General features: G+C 42.6%; 1 protein-coding gene across 1 annotated transcript; it reads right to left on the bottom strand.

Annotated features, from left to right (window-relative positions):
• On the bottom strand, positions 1 to 27,767 carry Tspan3 (tetraspanin 3). The gene is made up of 7 exons (XM_075965835.1): positions 27,503 to 27,767; positions 11,922 to 12,113; positions 11,692 to 11,766; positions 11,134 to 11,235; positions 10,182 to 10,334; positions 9,878 to 9,961; positions 1 to 828 (listed from the first exon to the last, which is right to left on the bottom strand). The coding sequence occupies exons 1-7, from the start codon at positions 27,563 to 27,565 to the stop codon at positions 736 to 738; spliced, it is 762 nt and encodes a 253-aa protein (XP_075821950.1). The 5' UTR covers positions 27,566 to 27,767; the 3' UTR covers positions 1 to 735.

Here is a 27,767-nt window from a genome sequence, read left to right as displayed (position 1 = left end):
AGGGCTGATACAGAGTTTATTGAATTAAATTTTTCTATTTACAATTGAGATCACATCTACATACTATTTTGCTAGTCTACATGGGTACATTATCTCTAACGAGTTTAAGACTGATGATGAATGGGTTCAATCACACAGAAACTCACACATCCACACTAATTGCTTTAAAACAGTAGTGCATACATTATAGTCCTCCTATAAAGCCAGCTTTGATTAAAAACCACTAGTTTCAAAGATCAGTCTCTGATTTTGAAGATGAACAAAGACACACTGTATGATTCTAAAATCTATATTAGCCATTTTGTACAACTGCTATGTTACTGTACTATAGTATATATTCTTTAAAAGGACACTGATGAGGGACACCAGACAGCTGGCGTCCTCCCTCTCACCCCCAAACCTTTGGCCAAGAGTTCTCATTGTGAAGACAAAAGGGCCCAGTGCTACAACATTGTCCCATTCCTCCTGGGAGGCGACAGAGCAGGCCTACACGCTCCTTTAGTTCTACCACACTACAAAACTTGTGAATGGTTCTGAGATCAAGGGAACGGAAAGTCAGCGAGAACAAGGATGAGAAAGCCAGAGGTGGGTACATGAGATGCCACGCTGTGTCCAACACCAGTGTACGTGTGCTTTGACTAGATGAACTCAGGAGCCAACTGCCGCAGGCCTGCTCAATTCACCTTCCCGGTCAGAACAAGGATATTGAAGATAAGCTCCGGCTTGTGCTGTCTGCTATGCGTAGGTTCCACCCGTGATGAGGAGCTCATAGGCAGGATCTCTACTCCGTCTGCACAACACAATGCACGCACACAGCATGCCCAGGAGCTGCAGGAAGAAAACAACATGAAATGACTAACGACCACTTGGCTAATGTGTACGTCTTTATTGGCAATGAAGTTATTTCAAGTCTTAATGACCCAAAAATGTCAAAAAACAATGGAAGTGTTTTTTCTTACCAACACATGATATTTAATGGAAGTGGCTAAGTACTAAGCGTCAGCTTCCTGGCTTCCTATCCAGGAATTCTGTGGAGCTGGCACCACCAAGGCTCTTTTTATTACGATTCCCCACTAATAATACACAGCTGTGCTCCCCAAAGCAGCGTCGATGGTGACAGCCTGGGTCTCTGCACATGTGGCCACTGGATGTAGCCACTGCCACTGAGGAGATGCATTTTACAAAGATGTATGATGGAGGAAGGTCATTGGTTAAAATAAAAGAAGCTGCTTGGCTCTCATTGGTTAGGAGATAGGTGGGAGGAGTAAACAGAACAGAATGCCGGGAGGAAGAGGAAGTGAGGTCAGACTCGACAGCTCTCCTCTCCAGAGCAGACGCCAGGGAAGATGCACGCGATGAAGCTCCGACCCAGGATGGACTTAGGCTAGAATCTTCCCAGTAAGACCGGTGCTATACAGATGATAAGAAATGGGCTAGTCCAGGTGCGAGAGTTAGCCTAGAAGAGGCTAGGTAGAAATGGGCCAGAGCAGTGTTTAAATGAATACAGTGTCTGTGTAATTATTTCGGGGTAAAGCTAGCCGTTCAGGCGGCTGGGTGCGGGGACTCAGCCCGCCTCTCCTACTACTACAGATGTACTTTGACTTTAACATGTGGCTGTGGCTCCCAAGCTGTGCAGCACAAGTCTAGTAAAGCCTGTTTGATGGTGTCTCTTTTGGCATCTGGATTTGGGGGAAAGGCTTTATCAAAAATCCACAAAAACTCAATATGGTAGAAGGCCAGTTCCAGTGCCAATTGGAAGGCTTCTGTTTATTATTTACTACTTTTGATTCTGTGGCATTATGACATATTGCTTGTCAACGGCCACTACTTCTTCATAGTTTTCCATTTTAGCTAAATTCTTCTAGAGTAGCATATTAGAATAGAGACATGTTACAATATTAAACTATAATATTAAAGAAAGTGATTCCAGCTGGGCAGTGGTGGCACACACCTTTAATCCCAGCACGTGGGAGACAGAGGCAGGAAAATCTCTGAGTTTAAGGCTGGCCTGGTATATAGAATGAGTTTCAGGACAGTCAGGACCACACACATACACACATATACACACACACACACACACACACACACACACACACACACACACCGTCTCAAAAAAGAAAAAAGTGATTCTAAAATTCTTGACTCAATTTCTTACAAAATGCAGACAGTATCACTGTTATTTTGTTGTCTCAACTCCTCACTGACAGCGAAGGGCCTAACCACTGAATTTTAGAAGGCAAGGGTCTCTGTGCACGTGCAGTAGTCTAGTTTTAGCAAAGGGTCTCTGTGCATGCGCAGTAGTCTAGTTTTATTTTAGCACAGGGTCTCTGTGCATGCGCAGTAGTCTAGTTTTAGTAAATGGACCTGGGTCCATAAAGTGAGAAGTATGAGACACAGAGAATATGGTTGTCCCTAATCCGAACTCTCCGTGTTTGGAGCCACATGCTGATTCTGCCTTCCATCAGCCGCCATTTCACCCGTTCAGGCTGGAGGCTGCTGTTCAGATCCATCAGCACCATCACATTAATAAACCAAGTGGCCGCTGGTCTACAGCACCGTACACATACACACTTGGGAAGCAGAGACTGTTGAACATTTGCTAAATATCTCTAATTCTAGGTGCATTTAGTATCAATTCTTAGAGAAATACATTTCTGTTTATTACACACCAAAGCATTCTTAGAACAGCTATAAAATCAAACATGCTTATGCTTTCAGGCAACATTAAACTAAGAAATAAAATATTCAACTCAAGAATCACTGACTTGCTAGGAAGTGGAAAAATCCCCCTTCCTACCTCTACCTATCTCACATTCTCTCAACTGGGTTACCTTCTGCTGAGGTCTGAATAAAATGCCTGAAAGACATTTCTTTCCTCTTTTATCTTACTTAAGTCAACCTGCATTGGTTTTAAAACAACTTAGAAGGCATAGCGAAACTCTACTGATTGGAAGTGCAATTTAACAGCAAGTGCATTTAACAGCATTCAGCTCTACCCAGCAACTTCATATTCTCACCACTGAGAGTTACAGAATTATTTCCAACACTCCACTAATATCACATTAATTACTGAAAATTTGCAACAATAGACTTGGAAATATTACAGGAATATTATAGTTTTAATATTGTATCTTAAAGGAAAATGTCTCCTTGTATTACTCAAGTCATGGGAAGCAAATAGGCCAAATAAAACACCAAATATAAAATCTGTAGGAAAAAAAGAAAAGAAAAAACATGTTTACTATACTAAGACAACTGGTAAGTTACAAAAAAAATAACTTCAGGGTAGGCAGTGGTGGCACACACCTTTAATCCCAGCACTTGGGAGGCAGAGGCAGGTGGATCTCTGTGGGTTTGACGTAAACCTGCTCGACAGAGCAAGTTCCAGGTCAGCCAGGGCTACACAGAGAAACCCTATCTCAAAAAAAAAAAAACCTGCCAAATAAGATGTTCTATGATATTCTATGTAGGTAGGGGTGTGGAAAGAAAGAATTCTCACACAAATTAAAAAACATTTTGTACTGGAAGCACCTTTTCTGAGAAATGATTGCAAAGTACCCACCAATACTTATCAAAGATCCCCACTCTTCAGTTTCACAGGCACAAACTTTACTATAATAGACCGTGACACACACAACGGGGAAACAGGATTTGAATTTTAATAACAGGACTTAGAGAACTGCCTATTACCACCAATTGAAGTATCCCCTTAAATGGGATAGTACACAGTCATGAAACAGGGTAGATCTATATCAAAAGATACCCATCTGCTTTTGGGAAACAGTGTACAAACCATGATTCTCTTTATACTCATTTTGAACTGGCGAGTATTAGAGCTAGAAGCCCATTTACAGTAGGCATTGGTGGGCAGGGCAGTTGTAAAAAGGAAACAGGAGGAAATGCCGTGGTACTGAAACCACTGGTTGTTTTCATACTACTGGTGCTGGAGATGGCTCAAAGGTTAAGAGCACTTCCTGATCTGGCAGAGGAAATGAGTTGGCCTCTGGCAGGGGACCCAGCACACCATATGGTGGCTCACAACCATCTGTAACCCCAGTGTGAGGGGATCCAACAAGCACAGACATAAATGCATGCAAACATTCATCCACTAAAGTAAATAAATCTTCTTTGGTTTGCTTACATGTATGTGAACCCCATATATGCCTGGTGTCCACTAGGGTCAGAAGAGGGTGTTGTTTTGGATGGTGGTGAGCCACCATATGGGCACTGGGAACTGAACTGGGGTCCGAGTTGTAGACACCTACTCAGGTTACACAACTGTGTAGAACTGACTAAACACTAGTGAGAAACCTGGATAGGATTAGAGAACAATGGTCATGGAACCGCACAGCTCTGTAAGCTGTTATCACTCAAGGTGGGGAAAGCAGCCAAAGGATTTCAACTAAATCATTTCTTTTTTTCTTTTTGGTTTTTAGAGACAGGGTTTCTCTGTGGCTTTGGAGCCTGTCCTGGAACTAGCTCTGTAGACCAGGCTGGTCTCGAACTCACAGAGATCCGCCTGTCTCTGCCTCCCGAGTGCTGGGATTAAAGGCATGCGCCACCACCGCCCAGCCAACTAAATCATTTCTTAAAGGTGGAATCTACAACTACCTCAAAACAAAAAGCAAGGGCCAAAGCAGCATCCTGTAAGCTTCTAAATGCCCCAGTACTGGGTGTTTGTCTAGCAGAAGAGTCCATGGAAGCTGAGAAGAGGTAGCTGTCTCTACAAAAGGCTCAGGAGGCCTAGGGAGATGATCTAGCAGGTAAGGCATTTGCTGTGCAAATGAAGACCAGAGCTCGGATGCCCAGATTCCATATAAATGACAGGAGGCCCAGCCAGCCTTCGAGGGCAGACACGGAGTCCTCAGAGCAGGCTAGCTAACAGAGCAGAGGGTGTAGGTGCACATGCACACAGAAACCCAAACCCTAACCCTAGGGTCAAGACAGAGACGCAGACTTACCTTTGTCAATTTAGGTATTTTTTAATTACATTTTTATTTTGCATGAATGTATGGGCGGCACACGTGGAGGCCACAGTACAAGCTGCAGGAGCTGTTCTCTCCTACCAGATGTGTCTCCAGATCAAACTCAGGTTGTCTTGACGGCAAGCATCTCTACCAGTGAGCCATCTTACTAACTCCAAATAGGCACTTTTAAAGTTAAAAAATAATTAAAAATCCAAAGCTAATTTAGATTGACCAAATGTGTATTTACACAAAATACTATCTAGTCATAAAAAAAAACAAAAAAAAAAAAAACCAAAAAAAACCAAAAAACCCAAACCCAAAGCCCTAAAATCCAGCAGCACGAGAAATGGAGGACATTTAGTGGAATAGCAGGAAACTATGCTGCACATTCTCACCCATATCAGAAACCAAGTCGATCTCCTGGAGAGAGGTAGACCAGGGGTGACCAGAGGCTAGAACAGGAAGGATGAGGGATGAAGGATGAAGTTTTAGAAAGGAGGATGCTTTAAAACACCCTGTAGCAGTGGGGGGATAATTAGAGTTTATAACTCACTATATTTTATAATGAACCAGAAAAGTTTGTACAACATCTGTTTAAGGAGAAATAATCTGATTTAGAGATTATACAGTATATATATATATATATATATATATATATATATATATATATGTACTGAACTATAAAACGGTACCCTACAAACATATGTAATTATGTGCCAACATGCCTTTTGTTTTGTTTTGTTTTTCTAAGAAACAAGCTCTTGCTCAAACTAGGATTGTGCCCTAGCTGACCTTGAACCCCCATTCCTTCTGCATCAGTCTCCCAAGTGCTGGCATTACAACTGTGTACCACACACCTGTTAAGTTTTATGTGTTTGTGGTGTGTGAGGATGTGCTTGTACATTTGTGGGTAGGTCAGAGGTCAATTTCAAGTGTCCATTAGGAGCCTTCCATTTTGTTTATTGAGACAGGGTCTTTTACTGGGACAGGGGACTTGCTGATTATGTTAGGCTGACTAGCCAGTGAGCCCAGGGACCCCTCTGTCTTTGCTTCTCCAAGGGATGGAGAAGAGATTTTATGTGTATGGGTGTTTTGCCTGCATGTATTTCTACGTACCATGTGCGTGCTTGATGACCATGGAGGCCAGAAGAGGGTAGGATTCCATGAAACTGAATTACAACAGTTGTGTGCCAACATGTGGGTGCTGGGACTCATACCTGGGTCCTCTGAAGAGCAGCCAGTGTTCTTTAACAACCGAGTCATCTCTCCAGCCCCCATTATCCCCATCCTACCCCTCAAACTCATGTCCTCGTGCACTTTATCAGCTTCCTAGTCTGGTAAAGTGTACTCTTGGCTGCTATACCTTAAAGGCATGCTCACTGAAGAGACTGGCAACCCATCTTCCCCATGCTGCCTGCTCAGCACACTCCCTCAAGATCTTAACAAATCAAAACCTTGATTTGTACTATTATTACAACTTCAAATACAAAATTCCTAGTTGATCATTGTCTGTTTGCAAAGAAGTGTAACATCATGCTGATTAATAAGCTGATGAGGGATATAAGAAAAAAAGGTTAAACCTCTTGCTTACATTAAAAATCCTATTATAATAATCAGCTAGGGTTTTCTTTTTCAGTGCTCTTTCTTTTTGGTCCTACACAAACATGGGTAATTTAACAAGGCTAGAGCAAGGGTTTGTAAACTTCTCTTAAAGGGATATATGACAAATATTTAGGCTTTCTGAAACAAACCTGGTCTCGGCTGCATCCACTGAGCTGTGCCATTTTCTCTCTGAATTCTACCCACCTAGAGCGCCAATTAGCCATGGTTTGAAGAAGAATTACAAATCTGATCTGAAAATTCCAATTCTTTGATTTGTAACTGGAAACAGAATACAAAGGAACCAGAGTCCAGGCTCTGGTTTTGCATACCCGTGTGAGTCATACTCTCCTCACTCTTCCCAGTGTGTGTGGCAAAACAAATGGGAAAGGAATGGAGAGCCTTTAAGCATTCTTTTCTAGTCTGGAAATTCCATGGCATGTACAACTATAAAAGCTATTGAGTCAGGGCTAGACATGGCTCAAAGGTTAAGAGTACTGGCTGCTCTTCCAAAGGTCCTGAGTTCAATTCCCAGCAACCACATGGTTGCTATAGTGGAATCTGATGTCCCCTCTTCTGGCATAAATGCATACATGCAGATAAAGAACTCATATACATAAAATAAATAAATCTTAAAAATAAAAGCTATTGAGTCACCTCTGTCATTATTAGTATCCTACACTCAAAACAACAATCTATAGCACAGTCTGAATACCAAAACCTTAGAACATTTACTGTCACTCTTAAAGAAAATACATTGGGGAAATCTATTATTTTACTTGAACCAAAATTTTTTATTTTCCAAACCACTAGGTTTTAAATCTGTGAAAGCTCAGAATTCCTGACTCAGCCTTGTTCATCTAAAACAAAACAAAACAAAACACAAAATTATGTATCTTTACAAGCTACTAAGTCAGGGCGTGGCTATCGAGACAGCCTCTTATCAGCCTTCCATATGCACAGCCGTACACTTCCTGAGCAACAGTCACCACAATCCCAAAGGTTTTGCTGTATTCTAACAACTACAGCTTTGACATCACAGTCACCAAGAATGCACAGGCCAGAATTCTGCGTGAGAAGGCTGCTCTATTTTATTCACTTTAGCTAAATGAATGTGTTTGCATACATAATCAAAATGTGGACTACAGCCCTGCTGATCACCACATTACTGCTATGCTAAACCACAAAGTAAATACTCAGGATGGCAGAGACCATAGCAAATATAGAGCAAGGCTTTTTTAATGAATCATTTCATTGATGTTTGAATACCAGCAAAGTAAACAATCCCCCCTTGCCATTTTCAAGGTACTTTCCATTAATACAATAGCTTTTGCTCAAATATGCAAAGATCAGAAAAGCTAAAACAACTTACATTTAAAGTAATAGTTCTATAGCCTTTAACGTAACAATTAAAAGGTGTCTTATCAAGATTATTTGAGGCTAGAAACCTATTTCAAGAACTAAAAGCTTTTTAAAAAAAAAATTAGGTATACAGTGGTCTGCCTGCATGTATGCTTTCATGCCAGAAGAGGGCAGCAGATCTCATTATAGATGGTTGTGAGCCACCACGTGGTTGCCAGGAATTGAACTCAGGACCTCTAAAGAACAAATAGCCAGTGGTCTCAACCTCTGAGCAATCTTTTCAGTTCCTAAAAGCTTTTTTAAAATGTTCAAAACTGCTGGGAGGTGGTGGTGCACAACTTTAATCACAGAGGCAGATGGATCTATGTGAGTTTGAGGCCAGCCTGGTCTACAGAGTGAGTTCCAGGACAGGCAACAAAGCTACACAAAGAAACTTTGTCTCAAAAACAAACAAACAAACAAGCAAAAAAGCTCAAAACTGATCTGACAGAAAAGCTTTCCAAATAGCATAGCTGGCTATTCTCAATTATGTTAGCCCAACAGAACTCGTAACATATACCATACAAACCTGAGAACCTGGGAATGTAGACGGCTATGCTGCATGCGAAGTGCCTGTCCTTCTAACAGCTTTCCGGGGGGACTAAGGGACGAGGGTGCATAGCTGATGGAAGGCAATTAAGCGAGTGATGGAGCAACTGCCAGATAATTTCACCTACTTGAATACAAAGACCATTTTCACTAGCAGAGCAGGAAAAAATGGGTTCCCTCGGCTACCAACACTGGCACAGCATACCTCTGTGTGTGCCAGTGATGTCAAGGGCTTCTTCTTTACACATACTAAGTCTAAAACAACTAAATCCACAAATAGAGAAAAGGATAGAGCCTCAATTCTTACTGGGAAACCTTTTCTATAAAGCAATAAAACTGTTCCTTTTAGAAGAGACTAGTATTAAAGGTCTTGATATGTGTGTGTGTGTGTGTATATATATATACACACACAAACACACACACACACACACACACACACACCCCTTTTCAAGAACTCAGGCACAGCCTGGGTACTGTTATGTCAGAGAGGCTGTGAGAGGAGATTTCCTAAGCCCAGAAATTTGGAGCCAGCCTACATGATACATCAAGTTGCTACCTCAAAATAAACAAATGAACAAATATATATAAATTACAAATAAGGGAGACTGGAGAGATGGCTCAGCAGTTAAGAGCAGTGGGCAATCTTCCAGAGGATCCAGGTTCTATTCTTGGCACACACATGATGGCTCACAACCATATCTACCTCCAGTCTTAGGGGATCCAATGCCCTCTTCTAGTTTCCAGTGGTACCAGGTACACACATGGTGTACACATACAGGCAAAACACTCATACATATAAAATAGTGTTTTAAAAAAATACAAGTAAGGATTTGAAAATATGGATCTCAGTTGGAAGACACTTTCCTGTCACACATGTGATCCTAGGTTTGATTTCCAGAACAGCAAAATAAATAAATTTAAAAAGTAAAAACTAAACAAAACAAAAAAACCAACAAAAACAAAACTCAAGAGCATAAAAACAGGGAGCAGAAAGCGACAGTGTACAAGAAACTAAAGGGAAATCTCTCCATTTCCAAACCGAAATACAGCAGTATTTTAAAGACATCCGTGAGTGCTATCAAAATACCTTCCAGGAATGCCCCATGGCATGTTTGGTCTTTGAATGGTGCTCACTAATCAATACAGGAAAATAAGGCAAAGAGTCTCCTCAACACAATTCCCTCCCATAAAGATCACTGATCCAGAGACCAGATTTTGGAAACTGGTGGCTGGTGCAGAATCACTTCTAAGCTATCCACACACACGAAGATTCGCCCCACTTAGTAACTAAAACCATGAGGGCCAACGATACGAGGAGACATATTAGCTCTGGTAGCAGCTCCTTGGCTAGCCCTACTCACCTGAATGGCTGCAAAGGCCAGTGCTGCCCAGATCACATGCATCAGGATCTCTTGTAGCTTCTTCACGACCAGAGCCTCACATCCCTGCAACAGACAGCTCGTTAGACCTATTCCTAAAGACACATTCCTACCCCCTGACAGCAATGGAAATGAAACAACTGATGATCAGAGCAACTTAGAATGCACAATCCAAACAAACTAACATGTTTATAGTGAAACAAAATGCCATGACAGACAGTCAAGTAAAAAGACTGAAAAGAAGCTGAGGACAGTGACTAGAGAGTGAAAAACAGTTCACACTCACCTCGGCGTAGAGGTCAGAGGGGTTGGCCAGGCTGCCGTTGCAGCTTTTGGCAGTCTCTTTGCAGCAGCTAAGAGGAACACTCTGGTTTTTTGTTTCTTTGAACCAATCTGTATTTTCCCAGTCTGAATAGTTATGAATTCCACAACAGTGCAACTGGTAAGAGAGAGAGTCCTTGGGTAACGCCGGTGTCTGTGTTGAGCTCTGAACTACAGAGCTTCAACAACTACTCCAGAGCAGTGCTCTCAGCAGAGCTTTCTGCCGTGAAGAACACGCTACATCTGTACAGTCCAACATGGAGTCACTAGCCACCTGAGGATGAACTGAGCACTTAGAAGTGGTTAGTGTGACTGAAGAAGAGGGCAGAAGGAGGATGCGCAGGACGGGAAATGATGGATCAAGATGCACGATGTCAAAGACACATAGAGTAAAAGGAAGGAAAAAAAAACTTTTTTAAAGATTTTGTGTATGTGTGTGGATATGGGCATACAAGTGCAGGGAACTATGGAAGCCAGGTGTCAGGTGCCCTGGGACAGGAGTTAGGGGTGGTTGGAAGCTGTTCCCGTGAGTGTAGGGAACCCAACTCAGGTTCTCTGCAAAACAGGACGTGATCCTAATCATCTGAACCATCTCTGAACCAACTGAACCATCTCTCAGTCTCCAAATACTCATACCTTCACATGTTAAAATATGTTAAAAAACCAGCTTTGAGTTAAATATCACCTCCAATGGCAAAATGTTTAAGTTTTATTTGAAATGTGTGTGACTTAATTTATGTGTGTGTGTGTGTGTGTGTGTATTAGTTAAAACAAGACTGGCAAAAACAATAAACTTGGAGGCAGAGGTGGAGGAACACCCTCTCTTACAGCTGTGGAGGTAAACACAGTCCACATACACAGAAAGAGAAGAACTAGTTTCTGTGGACTCAGGCATGACAACCTTCAAGGAAGCTTACCTGTCTCTGTACATAGTCAATAGCACGGCTGGCGGCATCGGGGTTGGTCCCATTGTAGGTTTTATATACTTTCTGAATGCTTCGATCAACTTCATTCTCTACCTGCATCAAAAGAAAAGATTCCATCCCTCGAAAATACTGCTTAAAGTAACATAGGTCAAGGCTACAACTACAATCCCTAAGTAGCATGCTTCCAAGTTCTCCGTACATTTACAGTAAGAAAGAGACTTCCTGCTCCAGTCAGATTCAAACTAGCAGCAAACAGTCAGATCTATTAACTCACACAGGTTAATAGCCTTTGAAAAGACTACTCAAAAGAGGCTAGCAAAACAAACCACTCGAAAGGAACAAAGCAACTGTGTATTGAGGAGATGCCCCACATGTGGATGTCAAATGCCTACAAAAATAATATCAGTTATATCAAGAACAGAAGTTTTATAAATAAATGCTAATTAATTTTAGGTATTTTAAAGCAGTGGCTTCGCTGAAATAAGCCAAAAGAAAACGAAGCTGCTCTATGCCACCCGGAAAGCCCCGCGTGTGCAGTGAACAACATACCTTTGCTCTGTACACGTATCCCAAAACCACAACAACAACTTCCGTGACAAAAACCAAGAGCAGGATGAAGACAAACTGTAAGGAAAAATCATCAGAAATTAGGTAGAGATTTTAAAAAAATAGTTGTAAATGTTTTCTTGATTAAAAGAAAAGTATAAGGGACAACCTCTAGAAGTTTAAAGCATGTGTTCATTCTGGTCTGACGTGTGGTGAAGGAAGGGTTACCTTACCGTGGCGAGCCCACAGCGGCTCTCCCGGATGGTAGCACAGCAGCCAATGAGGCCAATAATAAAGAGCAGGGCTCCTACAGCTATGATCACCACAGCAGGGAAGAGCGTATACACATCCTCAAAGAAGTGGTCATAGTCGTCGTATGTGATGAAGACATAGGCTCCCACATAGCAGAGAATACCAGCTGCCCCCTAGAAAAGCAAATGGAAACCTAGCCTGAGTACCATCAAGCAATTTTTCTGCTCCTGCCTGGGTTCAAGTCATTTTCTTTGAATGTGTCTTGTGTATCCCATCCTTGAATTCAAGGTCATCCCTGAATCCCCAAGGATGACGTGGAATTTCCACTCTTCCTGCCTCCTCTTTCAAGCAGGCACCATCACCTGTTGTATTTGGAGCGGCGGGGCTGCGTCCCCAGCACGCGGCCACCCGCATGGATAGCTTATGCCCCAAAATAATTACACGGAAACTGTATTCTTTTAAACACCGCTTGGCCCATTATATCTAGCCTTTTCTCAGCTAACTCTCGCACCTGGACTAGCCCATTTCTTATAATCTGTGTAGCTCACGAGCTGGCTTACCAGGAAAGATCTTAACCTGCGTCTGTCTGGAGTGGGAGAATCATGGCGACTCCTTGACTCAGCTTCTTTCTCCCAGCATTCTGTTCTGTTTACTCCACCTATCTAAATTCTACCCTATCAGAGGCCAAGCAGTTTCTTTATTACTTAACCAATGAAACAACAGATAGAGAGATGACCCTCGTCCATCAATCACCTCAGTGTAGGTGGTGCTGGGGATCTAAGCCAGGGCTTTTCTCATGTTATACATTCTACCAACTGAGCACATCTTCAACCCAAGAGGCTATAATTGAGACTTCCCATCATTCTTAAATCAGAAAAGCTAAAGCATTCCTGGCTCATTAATAAAAATGCTTTTGTTGTTGCTGTTTGAGACAGGGTTTCTCGTTATTGCCCTGGCTGTCCTGGAACTCACTCTGTAGACCAGGCTGGCCTCAGAACTCAGATCCACCTGTTGGGATTAAAGGCATGAACTACCACCCCAGCAAAATTCTTCACTAGATGAAGTTGCAAATTTTCTAAATCTCACCTATTTTTCAATAGAAAAAAACATAACTTGAATAAATAGCAATGACAAGAATGCACTTAAACTGTATTCTATAAGTAGAGACAATGGACAGAGTTAGGGGTTGCGCCCAGGCAAAGTAACTCCAAAAAAAAAAAATCTCTATTTAGCTTTCTTAGAAAAGTATTAGTAAACATGAAACCCAAAATATGCTATCCTAGAGACTGATGATGGAGGAAGGTCATTGGCTAATAAAGGAACTGCCTTGGCCCATTTTATTGGTTAGGACATAGGTAGGTGGAGTAAACAGAACAGAATGCAGGGAGGAAGAGGAAGTGAGCACAGACTCGACAGCTCTCCTCTCGGGAGCAGACGCCTCAGAGAGACACCATGCTCCCAGCTCCCAGGCAGACGCAAGCAATGAAGCTCCGACCCAGGATGGACATAGGCTAGAATCCTCCCGGTAAGCGCACCTAGGGGCGCTACACAGATGATTAGAAATGGGCTAAATTAATATGTGAGAATTAGCCTAGAAGAGGCTAGATAGAAATGGGCCAAAGCAGTGTTTAAATGAATACAGTTTGTGTGTAATTATTTCGGGGCATAAGCTAGCCAAGCAGGCGGCTGGGGTGTTGGGGACGTAGCCCCGCCACCGCCTCTTATTACTACAGACTGAGACAGTGAAGCAAAGAGTCCAGGCTCAGGCACACTGCAAACTTTCACCATCTACCTGTTCTTTAGAAACACACCCCTCAAGCTTTTGTGTGAAATCACCTGAGGAGCTCATCAAGCTGCCAGTTTTGACTCAGCAATCTCAGAGGGTCTGAGATTCTCCATTTTTAGCAGGTTCCCACCAGTGCTGTGGCTGCACTTGGAGTCACGGGTGCTGAGCCCTTCCGGGGAAGGTGAGCACAGAAAGCCTTAGTCCAGCTCCAGGCCCCTTCTCCAGGGCACTTGTGGTTTTATTAGCACTGGGCCCCGCTCTGTGCTTACTGCTACCAGCACGCAGACAAACAGGGACACAGTGCAGGGCTATGCTAAACTGCTGTCTAGGAGCAGAACATGCAGAGCTGTCACACAGTTGTGATTGCTTCACCTGTGAAAGATTAAACATATAAATCTTCAAACTAGCAAACCGCTTCCACAGTTAACATTACAGATTCCCACTCAATCCTCTGACCCTGAAAACTCAGTTCAGTTCTGTAGTTTTATTAGGTTCACTATGCCTGAACACCACATGTCTGTCTTCTTATAATACATCACTACAATCACTGTCAGATCTGGAAAAAGAAGATCCCAGTAACCTGATTTATGCACGTGTGCACACACACACACTGGATTTTTTAATGTAAAGAAACTTCAGGCAGTACTCTCTTGGTACTGCCTTGCCCACCACCTTACTGTATACAGTAAACTATTTTTCATACTTGAAGTAATGTACTAAGAATAATAAAATGTGAATGGAGACATTTTTTTTTAGATCATCTCTCGTCCACTGCTAGTTTTCTTCTCTTTCCCTGGCTGCTCTTTTCTCACTCCCATGAGGTACTCTTCAGCGCCAGGGTGCTGTCTGTCACACTTCCTCATCTCTGCCTCGAGTCCAGATAACTTGCACTCAGCCTCTCTACTGCACCTGGAAGTCACCTTACTGCAGCACTTCTCTAAACCCAGGCTACCCCGACTCCCCCCAGCCCTTAATATGTTCTTTGTGAGAATTACTGTTAAAAATATGAACAGGGCAAAGTATAACGGGCAATTTTTAATGATTTAAACTGTTTTGACTCTACATTCTGAAGACTTCATAACCCTTCATAGACTGCAAAAATATAAAACTGATAAACACATCTCTCACTTTACACCTCTGCTGCTGTTTCACTTATTCGGATGCAGCTTAAGGATCACCACATTCTCACAGGAGCCTTTCTTAACTACTCACCCTCATCCATTCTCTTACTGCCCCCCAAGCAATACAAACAGCATTTTTAACAATGTCTCAATTCTACCGCATTTCTTAATATACCTCCTGGGCACAAACTGTGTCTGTTTATCTTTCAGCCCTGCATCATATGTATCACTTCAAGCAGTGCCTGACACAAACAGGTATCATGGACGCTTACAGAGTAACACCATACCCTCCACACCCTCCACCTCCACGGAAAGGACAGGAGGCTTCAGCTGGTGTGTGTGTTTCTCACCAGCACAGTCAATGCTCAGTTTTCAGTTCACTACTTAAATACAATGGTATCTAATTGTGCTTACTAGACTCCAATGGGCACCACCTCTAGAACGGAGTGTAAGTCTCAACCAGTAGTCTACCATTAAACAATGCTACTGGGCCTGCTGGAATTCACAACTACATATCTGCTTTTGGGGTACACTGTGAGATGAGAAAAAAAGATGAGGCTTAACAGTTTGGATGTGGACTCTGTAACAAAGTCTTATTAAAGCACTCTCTCAACTACACGTGTACATTATATAGTCACAAACATATATATGTATGTGTGTGTGTATATATATATATATAATATAACACATTTTACTAAAGCAAATAATTCAGTCTTTAAACATGAATTAATCAAGCTGTACTCACTGCTTTCACTAAACAAACTACACAAGAACTGTTCCTATAATTATTTCTTAAAAGGCTGTGGGGAGGAGGAAGGGGCAGGTGTGGTGGCCATGCTTTTAAGCCCAGCACCCAGGAGGCAGAGGCAGGCATGTTTCTATGAGTTCAAGGACTGCCTAAATCTACACAGTGGTTCAAGGCAGGTCAGGGCTACAGTGAGACCCTGCCTCAAAAAGAAGGGGTGGGGGCTGAATGGAAATTGTGGCATACATCTCAAAAACAAAACAAAAAGGTTTAAATGAAAATAAAGTCTGGGAGGCGGCAGTGACTGGAGAGAAAGTTGCACACACTACTTTCCAAGGACCTGAGCTCAGCTCCTGCCACCCACATCTCCAAAGGATCCAACATCCCCTTCTGGATTCTGCAGGCCTGTGTACTCATGCACATATGCTCACCCCAACACCCTCAATATAAAAATAAAAATATTGTTTTAAAGTGAGTTTAGCCCTAGAGTGATACTCAGTGGTTAAGAGTATGTACTGCGCTTCCAGAGGGCAACGTAAGTCTGTCCCAGGATCCATACTGGGCAGCTCAAAACTACGCCTGTCCCTGTCCTGGGCCATTCAGGACCCTCTTCTGGTCTCCACAACCACAGCTACATGTATGTGCACATACAGCACAATTAAAAATAAATCTCTGCGTTGGAGAGATGGCTCAGCAGTTAAGAGCACAGGCTGCTCTTCCAGAGGACCAGGTTCAATTCCCAGCACCCACATGGCAGCTCACAACTGTCTGAAACTCTAGTTCCAGGGGATCTGACACCCTCACACGTACACAGGCAGGAGAAACACCAGTGCACATAAAATAAAAATAAATCTTAAGGGCCGGGCGGTGGTGGCGCATGCCTTTAATCCCAGCACTCGGGAGGCAAAGGCAGGCGGATCTCTGTGAGTTCGAGGCCAGCCTGGTCTACAAGAGCTAGTTCCAGGACAGGAACCAAAAGCTACGGAGAAACCCTGTCTCGAAAAATCAAAAAAAAAAATCTTAAATAAATAAAAATAAATCTTTTTTTTTTTTTTACTTTAAGTATAGTACACTAACCAATTGTGTCATCAAGTCCAGCTAGTAAATGAAGTTTTAACCTAGATAAACCTGGATCAAAATATAACAAGAGGATAATACATACTCAAAAATATACAGCACAGGCCACTGAGGAACACTTGCATTTTAGAAACAAAATGAGCTTTTAGCCTAAAGAGATTCCTATGAAACTCACACTTAGTACAGCTGGGAATGGGCCAAGTGAAATGCCTCTTGGGCTGTCCCGCTCCGACCAGAGTGAGGTAGACACTCATGAAACTACAGACAAGAATGTAGGAAAAGAAACCAGAACTAGATGCAGCAAACCAAATGGAAGGCAACGTAGGCAACCCCACTTGTAAATACAGCTTATTGTCTGAAAGATGACAGATGACTCAGTCTGTGCTGGAAACCATTCAACAGGCAATGTTCACAGGAGAGGAGACTGTAACAGTGTCTTCTTCAACATCAGTAGGAAGTAAGGTAACAGACACACCAAGTAACACTGTGCTCACTGCTGAGAGGACAGCATAAACAAGGTGCTTGTCTCTTATAAATGATGTTGAAAACAGAGTAGTTGTTCATTTCAAATAGTGGCCAAGAAAACTAAACAGTTCTAAGTATCTGCCATAATGACACCCATCAACATAAAAAACAAAAATAAAAAATAGTCAAATGAGATAAATAATAATTTGCATGGTCAGTTCAGGGAAGAGCATAAATAATTCTTACTAGTGATGGGAACCTGGTAGTCACTCTGATTATTAATGCAGACAGGGCATTATTTGAAAAGCTACACAAAATTAAAAGGTGAGCTTGGTTAAATCCTGTTTGCTGGGCAGTGGAGATTGGACCAGGGCTTTGCCAACAAAGCAGCTGCAGGGGAGGGAGGGAGGGAGGGAGGGAGGGAGGGAGGGAGGGAGGGAGGGAGGGAGGGAGGGAGGGAGAGAGAGAGGAAGGGAGCAGCAGTAGGGCAGGGCACTGTGGAACATGGAAGCCTCTGACATGACACCTCTGAGAGAATCTGGGCCTATAAGGAGGATTTGTGCCAGGGCAGTACTAAAATTAATCATCCTTTTTACAAAGTACAGCGAAATTTAGGGGAAAGGCTGAGGTTTTTGAAGAAAAACCATTCTTTTACTTTGCCTATGTTTTAAATTAAGTCATGGAAGTTTAAAACTTTAGGTGTTTTTCTGTTAACTGCACTGTTTCTCTATAAACTGAGCTCTTACAAGTTTCAAAAGTGACACTAATTCTATCCTTTTAATTTTCTATCCATCTATACAAGTGTGAATGTGTTCAAGTAAGAAATTTCACTCTTACATAACATTGCTGTCCTGATGTCTACTAACCAAGGTTGGTGGTTTTTGTTATTAGTTGGGGGTTAACTCAACTCTCTGGCAGGGACAAAAAAAAAAAAACAAAAAAAAAAGACAAGCCAATAAAATCCTAAAACCCACAGAACTATTCCCTCATTGTCATCAAGCACTCTAAGACCTACCTCTGCAAACTGGCAACTTAAAACTAAACAGAACTGTTTAAAACTGGGAGATAAAATTGTTCTGTTACCAGTTTATCCACATGGAAATTCAGAGCCGTGACCGTGAAAACATCCCACAGAACATGCTGAATGAGTATGAGGCAAAGAGAAGTCACTCCGAGGATAAGGAGTGTCGGAGACACAGTAATCATGTCTACCACCACGGCACAACGGATCAACAGAGAGCAGACAGGGTCTAAACTTCATTGACCTCAAAGCTCAGGACCTAATGATTCTGCTTCCCTGTGTGAACTGCTCCTTCAGAGTGATTTTTGCCTCAAAGAATCAACTGATAAAAAATAGGGATTGGGTAAGAAGAAACACAGGAGAAACATGTTACAAAGTATTACGTACTCTAGGTATTATAAAAAGCAAAATTCAAAGAAAGGGAGAATCAGAAACATTCAACACACATTTAATTCTGCGTTTCTTGTGCAGCCATATTAGATTTATATGTACATCACTATTTTCCTGCAAGGAATTATTGGTGATTCTGTACAATTTGTTTCTGAAAGAAACCTTCCCCAAACTTTACCTTCTTGCCATCAAGACTACCTTAGAAATTGTAAAATCTTTGTTCCACTCAGGCTTACTCTGATAAAATGGTTCATGTCACTATGCATTACTCCTCTAAGTACATAATTACTCCCTAACTTATTTCATTTATTCTCTTGCCATCTTTCCAAAACCAACAACAATAAAAAGACTATCCCAAAGACATGCAACCCTCTTTCAGAAGCCAAGATTACTTCTACACAAGACCTTCTGAAGCTACTACAACAATGACATAATTTTCTATTTGGCAAATTGGTCAATAAAGAAGTAAAGCAGGATTCAATGTATACCAGAGGGATTATAGAGAAATACAAAAGTATGGTTTTGGAAAACAATCCACAACACATATCAACTTCAGCATTTCTATCTAGTAACATGGCTTCTAGGATTGTTCATTTGTCAAAACACCATCACAAAATGGCAACAGCAAAAGCAAGAACCCAAAGCCTAAGGGCATGCTCGCATTATAGCCTTGAACACTGAAAATACAACGTAGTATATGCATTAGTATAGTGCATTAAGGGGAAAACTACCTTTTTTAACATCAAAATATTTTTTAAGTAAAAGTTGATATTGTCTGAGAGATAAAATTATGAGTGTTTAGTTCTAATATGTTTAAATATTTTCATATATATTCACACACTTGCAGACATATATTTAAAGTTATGTCTAAAATTAAGACCGTAGTGTTTTGTTTTCCAGATTACTTCTTAGATCTGTCTGTCTTTAAGCATATAAACTAGCTCTCTCTTCATTCCCACACTTTAGGTGCATGTCAACTGCTCCCATTTATCACTGTTTTAGGTCTGACTTTGACTCAGCCTTTGGATGTTTTCTGATGGATAACTTCTTCTGGCACACATTCTTTATATTGCAAAAAAACAAAAAAACCTTTCTCAAAGCCTCTTGGATTGCATTGTCAGGCTACTTTTGCAATCAAATCACTGATATCATTGCCACTATTCTTAAATATTTTAACCCTCTTAAATTGTTATTTTGACATTAAAAAGGGCATGCTCCCCAATTCTACTGTATCTTGACTTTTCATTTGGTCTTTCATACTCATTGTTGATCCAATTAATTCAGTGTATGCCTACCTATCAGTTGAAAGTCCCACAGTTCAGACAGCAATGAAACTGGAGACAGACTAAAGGCCTCAGACAATCCTGAAGCCAGCTGTAAATCAGGAGTTTGAACTTGTGTTGGAGACTTTTAGTTGCCCCCGCCCACTCTAACTGTAAAAAGTCAGTTATTTTAGGAGTCTGGAGTGCTTAAGATTTATCATGTTAAAATCTGGCTATGTGTTTAAAACAGTAGTAGCAACTATGTAAAATACATATCAACTATAGTCTCATTAAATTAAAAACAAATACATAAACACAAAATTTTCTCATCTACTGAATGTTAAGCTATTTAAAAGGGTGTGAGGAAGGAGAGGATGAGCAGGAAGAAAAGATTTTATCAAGCTAAATATAACTTTTATCATGAGAAATTGACAATTTATAGTTGTAAAATCTGTTAATTATATGTGTAATAACAATTAAGATCACATCTCTGAAGAAGAAAGACCTATCCATGGATCTAAATCTCTGGATGGGTCCAGAGACAGGAAACTTGGTTAAGACCCCCTTCCTTCTCCCACCAGTTGAGCAGCAGAAACGACCTTGCGCTGAGGTCGGCGGAGCAGCTGGTACATCACTGCTGACCGGCTGCATGATTCTTACACTGTACCTGTTTGGAGCCAAGGAAATGTTTATGGGATTTTCTGGGGAAAAAACAAAAAACCTTAACTAGAATCAGATTTTATGGCTTAAATTCATTAAAATACTTCAAAGAACAATAAATATTCTAAAAGATAAGCATTCTTTTGGGGTTGTTTTTCAAGACAGGGTTTCTCTGTGCTGCCCTGGCTGCCCTAGAACTCACTCTATGAACTCAGAGATGCACCTGCCTCTGCCTCCCAAGTGTTGGGATTAAAGGCGTGCACAAACACCATCCAGTTCTAAAAGATATATATTCTAAAGGAGATTAAAAAAGAAAACCTTCATCCTGTGGTACTGTGTAGTAAAAGATTATATGCACTGTGCAGTCAGCTGACAAGTTTCAATTCTGACACAAGAAATGAAAAATAAATAAAATGTACTATTAGTCAAATAAAAAAACTAACAAAAAACAAACAAACAAAACCCATTTCATCCTCAAACTGTAATCACAAAGCTCTCCTAATGGCTCTAAGGTCTACCTAAATCAGCAGTTCTTAACCTGTGGGTCACGACCCCTTTGGGGTTGGCATTTGTCATTTCAGATATTTACAATCATAACAGTAGCAAAATTACAGTTACAAAATAACAATGAAATGATGTTATGGTTTGGGTCCCCAAAATGAGGAGCTGTATTAAAGGGTTGCAGCATTACAAAGGTTGAGAACCACTGACCTAAACGATTACTCAAGGCCACAGACATGACTCAGAACTCAGAGTCAGAAACCTCTACACATCCAAAACAAATGAAGAGAAGCTGGGAAGTGGTGCACGAGCCTTTAAGAACAAGACTAGCAAGGCAGAAACAGGTGGATCTCAGGGTCCAAGGCCAGCCTGGTCTACAGAGTAAATTCCAGGACAGCCGGGACTACACAGAAAAACCCTGTCTTGAAAAGCCAGGGAAAAAATTAAATATATTTACAGTATGCACCATGATTTGCTTCCCAACAAAGTTGAAGTTCTTTCCTTAACAAACTAAAAAACTACCTTAATAAACAGCCTGTTGGCTGAAGAGGTGTTACAACATCATCTTTTCAGAACAGTCACACAGACAGAAGCACAGGAAACAAAAGCACACCAACATATCCTATTCATATCCACCTATGCGGACACAGGACATGTCAGAACACAATGGGTGTATATATATACATACACACACTCAAGGAGGCTTGTGTGACGAGACTGGAAAACTTTTACTTCTTTCTCTTTTAAACTTTTTGTTTTAGAACTGTCTATTTTTATCTTATGTGTGGGTGTTTTATTTGCATGTACATCTGTGCACCAAGTGCATGCCTGGTGCCCACAGAGGTTAGAAAAGGTCATTAGAGCCCCCAGAACTAGAGTTTTAGGGATAGTTTTGAGGTACCATGAGGGTGCTAAGAATTGAACCTGGGTCCTCTGCAAAAGCAACAATTGCTCTTAACTGCTGATCCATCTCTCAGCCCTTTTCACTCTATGTTCTGAACCAAGAGCATGAAACATAATCTTTATGTTCTTACTTTGTAATTTGAACATGCCAAGTATGCCCTGGCTTTATGATCTAGCTACTCTTCAGTCCTGAATTCCCTCACCTCTTACAATCACCTCCAAACTGGCTTCTTATATTCCACACTTAGATAAGCCTCTGCCAACCTCAAGTGGCCACCAGCTCACATCCATATCACCTTGGCTTAACTTTGTGGTATATTCCCCATTTGTCTTCAACCTCCTGTCTTGCTCCCCTTGAAAGTTCTCTAAGAACTTTTCTGCAGTAACAGGTGTGCAAATGTTCATATTTGCTTAATAAAGCAACTTTCCCAAGGAACTTGAGTATAGGGAACCTGAAATGACCCTATCCTATAGCCATACTGATGAGTATCTTGCATATCACCATAGAACCTTCAACTAGCGATGGATGGAGATAGAGACAGAGACCCACACTGGAGCATCGGACTAAGCTCCCAAAGTCCCAATGAGGAGCAGAAGGAGGGAGAACATGAGCAAGGAAGTCAGGACCACGAGGGGTGCACCCACCCACTGAGACAGTGGGGCTGATCTATTGGGAGCTCACCAAGGCCAGCTGGACTGTGACTGAAAAAGCATGGGATAAAACCGGACTCTCTGAACATGGCGGACAATGAGGGCTGATGAGAAGCCAAGGACAATGGCATGGGGTTTTGTTCCTACTTCATGTTTTGGCTTTGTGGGAGCCTAGCCAGTTTGGATGTTCACCTTCCTAGACCTGGATGGAGGAGGAAGGACCTTGGACTTTCCACAGGGCAGGGAACCCCTTTGGACTGGAGAGGGAGGGGGAGAGGAGTGGGGGGAGGGGGAGAGGAGTGGGGGGAGGGAGAGAGGAGTGGGGGGAGGGGGAGAGGGGCGGGAGGAGGGGGAGGGAAATGGGAGGCTGGAAGGAGGCAGAAATTTTTTTTTCAATTAAAAAAAAAATTTTTTTAAAAAGCAACTTTCCTTAGTTATATACATCCACACAGGAAGTATGCTATTTTAAAAGCAGGATACATTTTACATAGTTTACCATCTTTACACAGTGGTTATTTCACATCAGTGAGTCACGCTAGCACAGGTGCTGGACATTCTGGACAGACGTCTCCCTACTCCACGAGTTGTTTTAGCGTGACTTCTCAGTACAGATGAAAACACCAAACAAAACAGACACACAAGATTAGAAGTCTGCCAGCATGGACAAAGCTTTCTGCTACAGCTCCTGTAACGCCTAACATAAATATGTGCACAGTAAATACCAGCCGGATGGTTTTTATGATAGGGCAGATAAAATAATTTGTGTAACACAGGACTGGATTAAGTACCTAATAACCTACCAGAATAAAAGTGCAGTATTAGGCATTATTAAGGGCTATGGAGATGGTTCAGGGTAAAGTGCTTGCTACACAGGCAGAGGCCCTAGGTATGGCTCTCCAGAATCCAAGCAGAACTGGCAAAGCACTGGTGCTCTTTTGATGAGATGAGATGCTGGATCCCAGGAGCTTGTGGGCTAGCTAGTGTGATATACGCAATGACAAACAACAAAAAGACCCTGTCTCCAACAAGGTGGAAGAAGACTGACATCTGAGGTTATCCTCTGACCTCCACACGGGTGCATGGGATACAATCATGTGTGCTCATACATAAACTCACACACACAAAAAAACAATAGGGTTTGTTAAACTAAAATTATTCATTTCAATATGTTTCAGATGAAGTATCCTGGATCAGATCAAACAACTTAGTAAATTATGAATCCTACCTGACCTCGGTACAAAAGTGGATTATTTTACCGACAAGAATTATAACAGCCTTCAAAATATAGCCTTTTACCACAAACCCATATAACCTTTAGTAAATGCTCACAAACCAAGCACTAACACATTTATATTTAAAGCTTTACTACTCTACAAAAACAGAAGATTTGGAACTGGAAAGATATTGCTTAAGTGCTCAGCAGATAAGAGCACTGGCTGCTCTTCCAAGACCCGAGTTCAATTCCCAGCACCCACACCGCAGCTCACAACTGTCCTTAACTTGGTATTGGACACCTTCTTCTGGCCACAAGCATTAGGCATAAAAGTGTACAAATGTACACACAGGCAAAACATCCATACATAAAATTTTTAACTTTTAAAACATGTTTTAATGTTGCACTGCTATTTAAAAAGAAAAATCTAAGACATGGATTGTATGTCCTTTTCACTTGTCAAAAGTTATCATTTAAGCTATAAACCCCTAATGGCCTGGGGATTTGCCAAAGAGCAGAATTTTTGAAATAGCTGTTTCAGGTCAGTGCCACCAAGTGTGACTAACTTCACACTTCCTGTTCCATCTTCAGGACCCATACGGTAGGAGGAAACAACTCTTGACCTACACGAGGCTGTCTTCTGACCTACACACACACACACACACACGCATGTTGTGGGATCATACTGGTGATCACATGCATGCACATATAAACATACAAATAAGAAGAAAAAAACTGTCTCTCTTTTCAGAGATACAACGTCCCAAACTACACTAAATCTACATTAATAGCTTTGGCAGTCAGATTGCTTAAAGCCCAAGTACTGGCATGACTATTTCCATATCTCAGTCCATTGGACAGATTGCCAAAGGAACCAGTATATCAAGATATAAGGTTCTGCCAAAGCAATTAAACTTTTAACACCTACCAAGGGTCAGCCAGTACCAACAGTGAGAGGCAGTGTGAGCAAACTGCCCAAGGAAATCTAAACTTGGTAAGCTTGATGTGTCCTGTCTGTGAAGAGGATCCTCATTCTTCCAGTTACACATTTCTAGGTATTATAGGGAGGGAGGGATCACCTATAAGAACACCCTCAATATAAAGGGAAGAATGTATTACAATTTCTCAAGATGAAATCTGTTAACAATTTAATGTACTTCCTCCTTCATGACTTAAAACTCTTAAACAGAAGAGCTGGAGTATAATTCAAGTGTGGGTACAGTTTCTAACAATGTGAAAATTAGTACATTTTAGAGAAAGGAGCCTCTAATATGGCCTAACAACCATTGTCCCCGAGCCTCATGCCCTTTCCAAATCTGTTCACATCACAACTTCCTCCAACACCACAGGCTCTAGCGATGGTTCAGTCACCTGGGTTTGAACATAGGCCCTGCCACATCTTGGGTGTGCTCCCTCAGCTCCCCAAGCTTTAATGCCTCCCACCCCGTCTGTAATACACACGGCAATACTCGCAGCTAAATTACACTTGTGTAAGCTCCCATAGATGACGGGCAAGCAGGAGGCACTGAGCATCATCAGTACTGCCAGAGTCCAGGTCTGCCTACAAGCCAACACTGTCAGGAGATGCGCCTAAATACTGCTGCCTCCACCACACCATGGATTTTCTGCTCACCTTCCTTCTCAAAGTCACAGAAGTTTTTACTATTACTATCTCAGATAAAGGCATACTAAATTAACAATATGATGTTGGCCTCAGCAACACTCACCAAGCAGTTCACAACATTAACTTTCACTGGGGTGAATATACTTATATACAATTTCCAAGGATTCATAAGCAAGCACTCAGAATTAATAATTAACTGGTATTATATATGTTGCTATATAATAAACAATATTTTTTACTAAAGAAAATGGATCTGTATTTCCAGTGTTTTCTCACATTAACACAACTAGGCTCTGAGTGTGCTTGGCCTAGAATTCACCTAATAAATATTCTTCAAAACCAAATAGTTACTTCCATAAACTCCAAAAGAATTTTTTTTTTTCGAGACAGGGTTTCTCTGTGGCTTTGGAGCCTGTCCTGAAACTAGCTCTTGTAGACCAGCTGGCCTAGAACTCATAGAGATCCTCCTGCCTCTGCCTCCCGAGTGCTGGGATTATAGGCGTGTGCCACCAACACCCCGGCCTCCAAAGGAATTATTATGAATACAAATATCCGTTAGAACTGAAGTGGATACAAATATCCACCTCAAGCCAGGTGTGGCAGCCCTCACTAATCCCGGTACTAGGGGAGGTGAAAGCAGGTAGATCTCGGTAAGTTTGGAGGCCAGCCTGGTCTATGTTTTAAAAAAAAAAAGTTTCTGTCTCTTAAGTTCTTAGGTATCTCATTAGCTACCAAGTGTTTTTCATTTGGGGAGCTCTAAAAATATTTTTCCTCTTTAACAGCCATGTAATTTAACGGATCAGGAACACCTGTTCTAAATTGGAAACGAAATCTCAGGAATCCCAAAGCCACGCAGGTGATTTCAAGGAGTTCAGTCTGAGTCTCAAGATGTGCCTCCTGTACACACAACCGCAGAGCTAAGGGCCTCGTTATCCGGAACAGCCTATTTAGCGACCAGCAGTCGGGATAGGAAAGGTTGTATTCTTTGTTAGGGGCAAGAGCAATAGGAAGACTCTTGCCAGAATAAGTGTGCATATTTTCCAAGGTAGGCGCTGAATTCCGGGAATAGGGGTGGGGTGGGAAATGATGCTATGCTACAGTACGGTCAGTGGAATTGTTCAAAGAACATTCTGGGTACTGTGGACAGAGAAAACTGCCCAGGGCAAGTGCTATAATGAGACCAGCCTGAGGACATGAGGGTCAGTCGGGTCGCAAATCGCCAGTGGTGTGCCCATAACTACCAATGAACCAGAAAGCACCCGACCTAGGATGTGGGCTGTACTGCACTACACTACAAACTTTCCCTTACAGGATGGGGCAAACAGGCTGATCCCTGCTCTACAGCTGAGCTGTCCTGTGCTAATTTTTAAGTTAAAAAAAAATGTGATGGAGGATATGCTTAAAAAGAGTTTTCCTGGTGCAAAGTCCAGAATTCAAGGGGTAGAGTCAAGGAACAACAGGTTACTACAAAACCCCGGGTGAGATAAGGGCCTGGCCACAAGATAGGCCGGCTATAAACACTTCCCTAGGGCACGTATGGAAAAAAAGCAAAAGCAACCTTTTATAAAAAGTGAGTTCGTTGCTTTAAAAAATCTCGTGGCAGCCGAAACACTTAAAAGCTGGCTACCCATCCCCGCGACAGCAATTTTCTTGATCAAAGAAATGCTCTTGCTGTCTCAGGCTGAATCCTTTCAGTTTTCTGGGCTGGTTACCAGCCTCCCAACTCTACACAAAGAGCTCTAAGCCGAAATTCCTGGCCCAGGACTCAACCGGCGTCCCCGCGTAGCTGCTGCATGACTCCGGGACTGCCACCGGCTCTGGGAGGGCTCAGACAAAGACGGTGGAACCCGACTCACTGGGCAGTGTCCCATTTCAGGCCTGGCATCCCGACAGACTCGGCCGGTGCGTCCCGCAGGCTGCTCCGACCGTGGCGACCCGCGTAACCCTGGCACCGTGCCAGCAGGCCTGAGTCCCCGAGCCCTCCGGTCTGCACCGCCCTGACCTCCGTCGGACAGGGAAAGACCCCACCAAAGGGCAACCGGGGCTGCAGGGCCCGGGCGAGCCCTCGGCTGGCTCCCGTGCCCGCCCGGTCCACCCGCTCCGCGCAGAGGCCTCCCGGGGCTAGGGCCGCCCGCCAGCTCACCCAGAAGATGAGGTTGAGGAAGACCAGCACGGTCTTGGAGGAGGTGATGCCGCACTGGCCCATGGTGCCGGCGGAGGCCCGGCTGGGCGAGCGGAGCGGAGCGGCGCTCACCGAGCGAGCAGGCAATGGCGGCGGCGGCGGCGGCGGCGGCTCGGCAGAGAAGTGCTGGGCCTGAGCCGCGTTCCCGCAGACCCCCGCGCCGCCGCGCACCGCCCCAGCAAGCACCTCGCGGCTGCGTGCCGCCCGCCGCAGCCCCCCTAGGCCG

This window comes from Microtus pennsylvanicus, chromosome 3, assembly GCF_037038515.1.
Source record: "Microtus pennsylvanicus isolate mMicPen1 chromosome 3, mMicPen1.hap1, whole genome shotgun sequence".
Classification (NCBI taxonomy): domain Eukaryota; kingdom Metazoa; phylum Chordata; class Mammalia; order Rodentia; family Cricetidae; genus Microtus; species Microtus pennsylvanicus.
The sequence above is the reverse complement of the archived record's forward strand: the minus strand, read 5'-3'. Positions and strand labels throughout refer to the sequence as shown.

What these genes read in the sequence shown, in the direction of transcription:
- Tspan3 (XM_075965835.1), bottom strand. Translation starts at nt 27,565, where the DNA reads ATGGGCCAGTGCGGCATCACCTCCTCCAAGACCGTGCTGGTCTTCCTC. An exon ending in TTGACTATGTACAGAGACAG is followed by an intron (nt 10,335 to 11,133) that starts GTAAGCTTCCTT and finishes CTCTCTTACCAG; the next exon opens with TTGCACTGTTGTGGAATTCA. An exon ending in TGGCCTTTGCAGCCATTCAG is followed by an intron (nt 829 to 9,877) that starts GTGAGTAGGGCT and finishes TTCTTCCTGCAG; the next exon opens with CTCCTGGGCATGCTGTGTGC.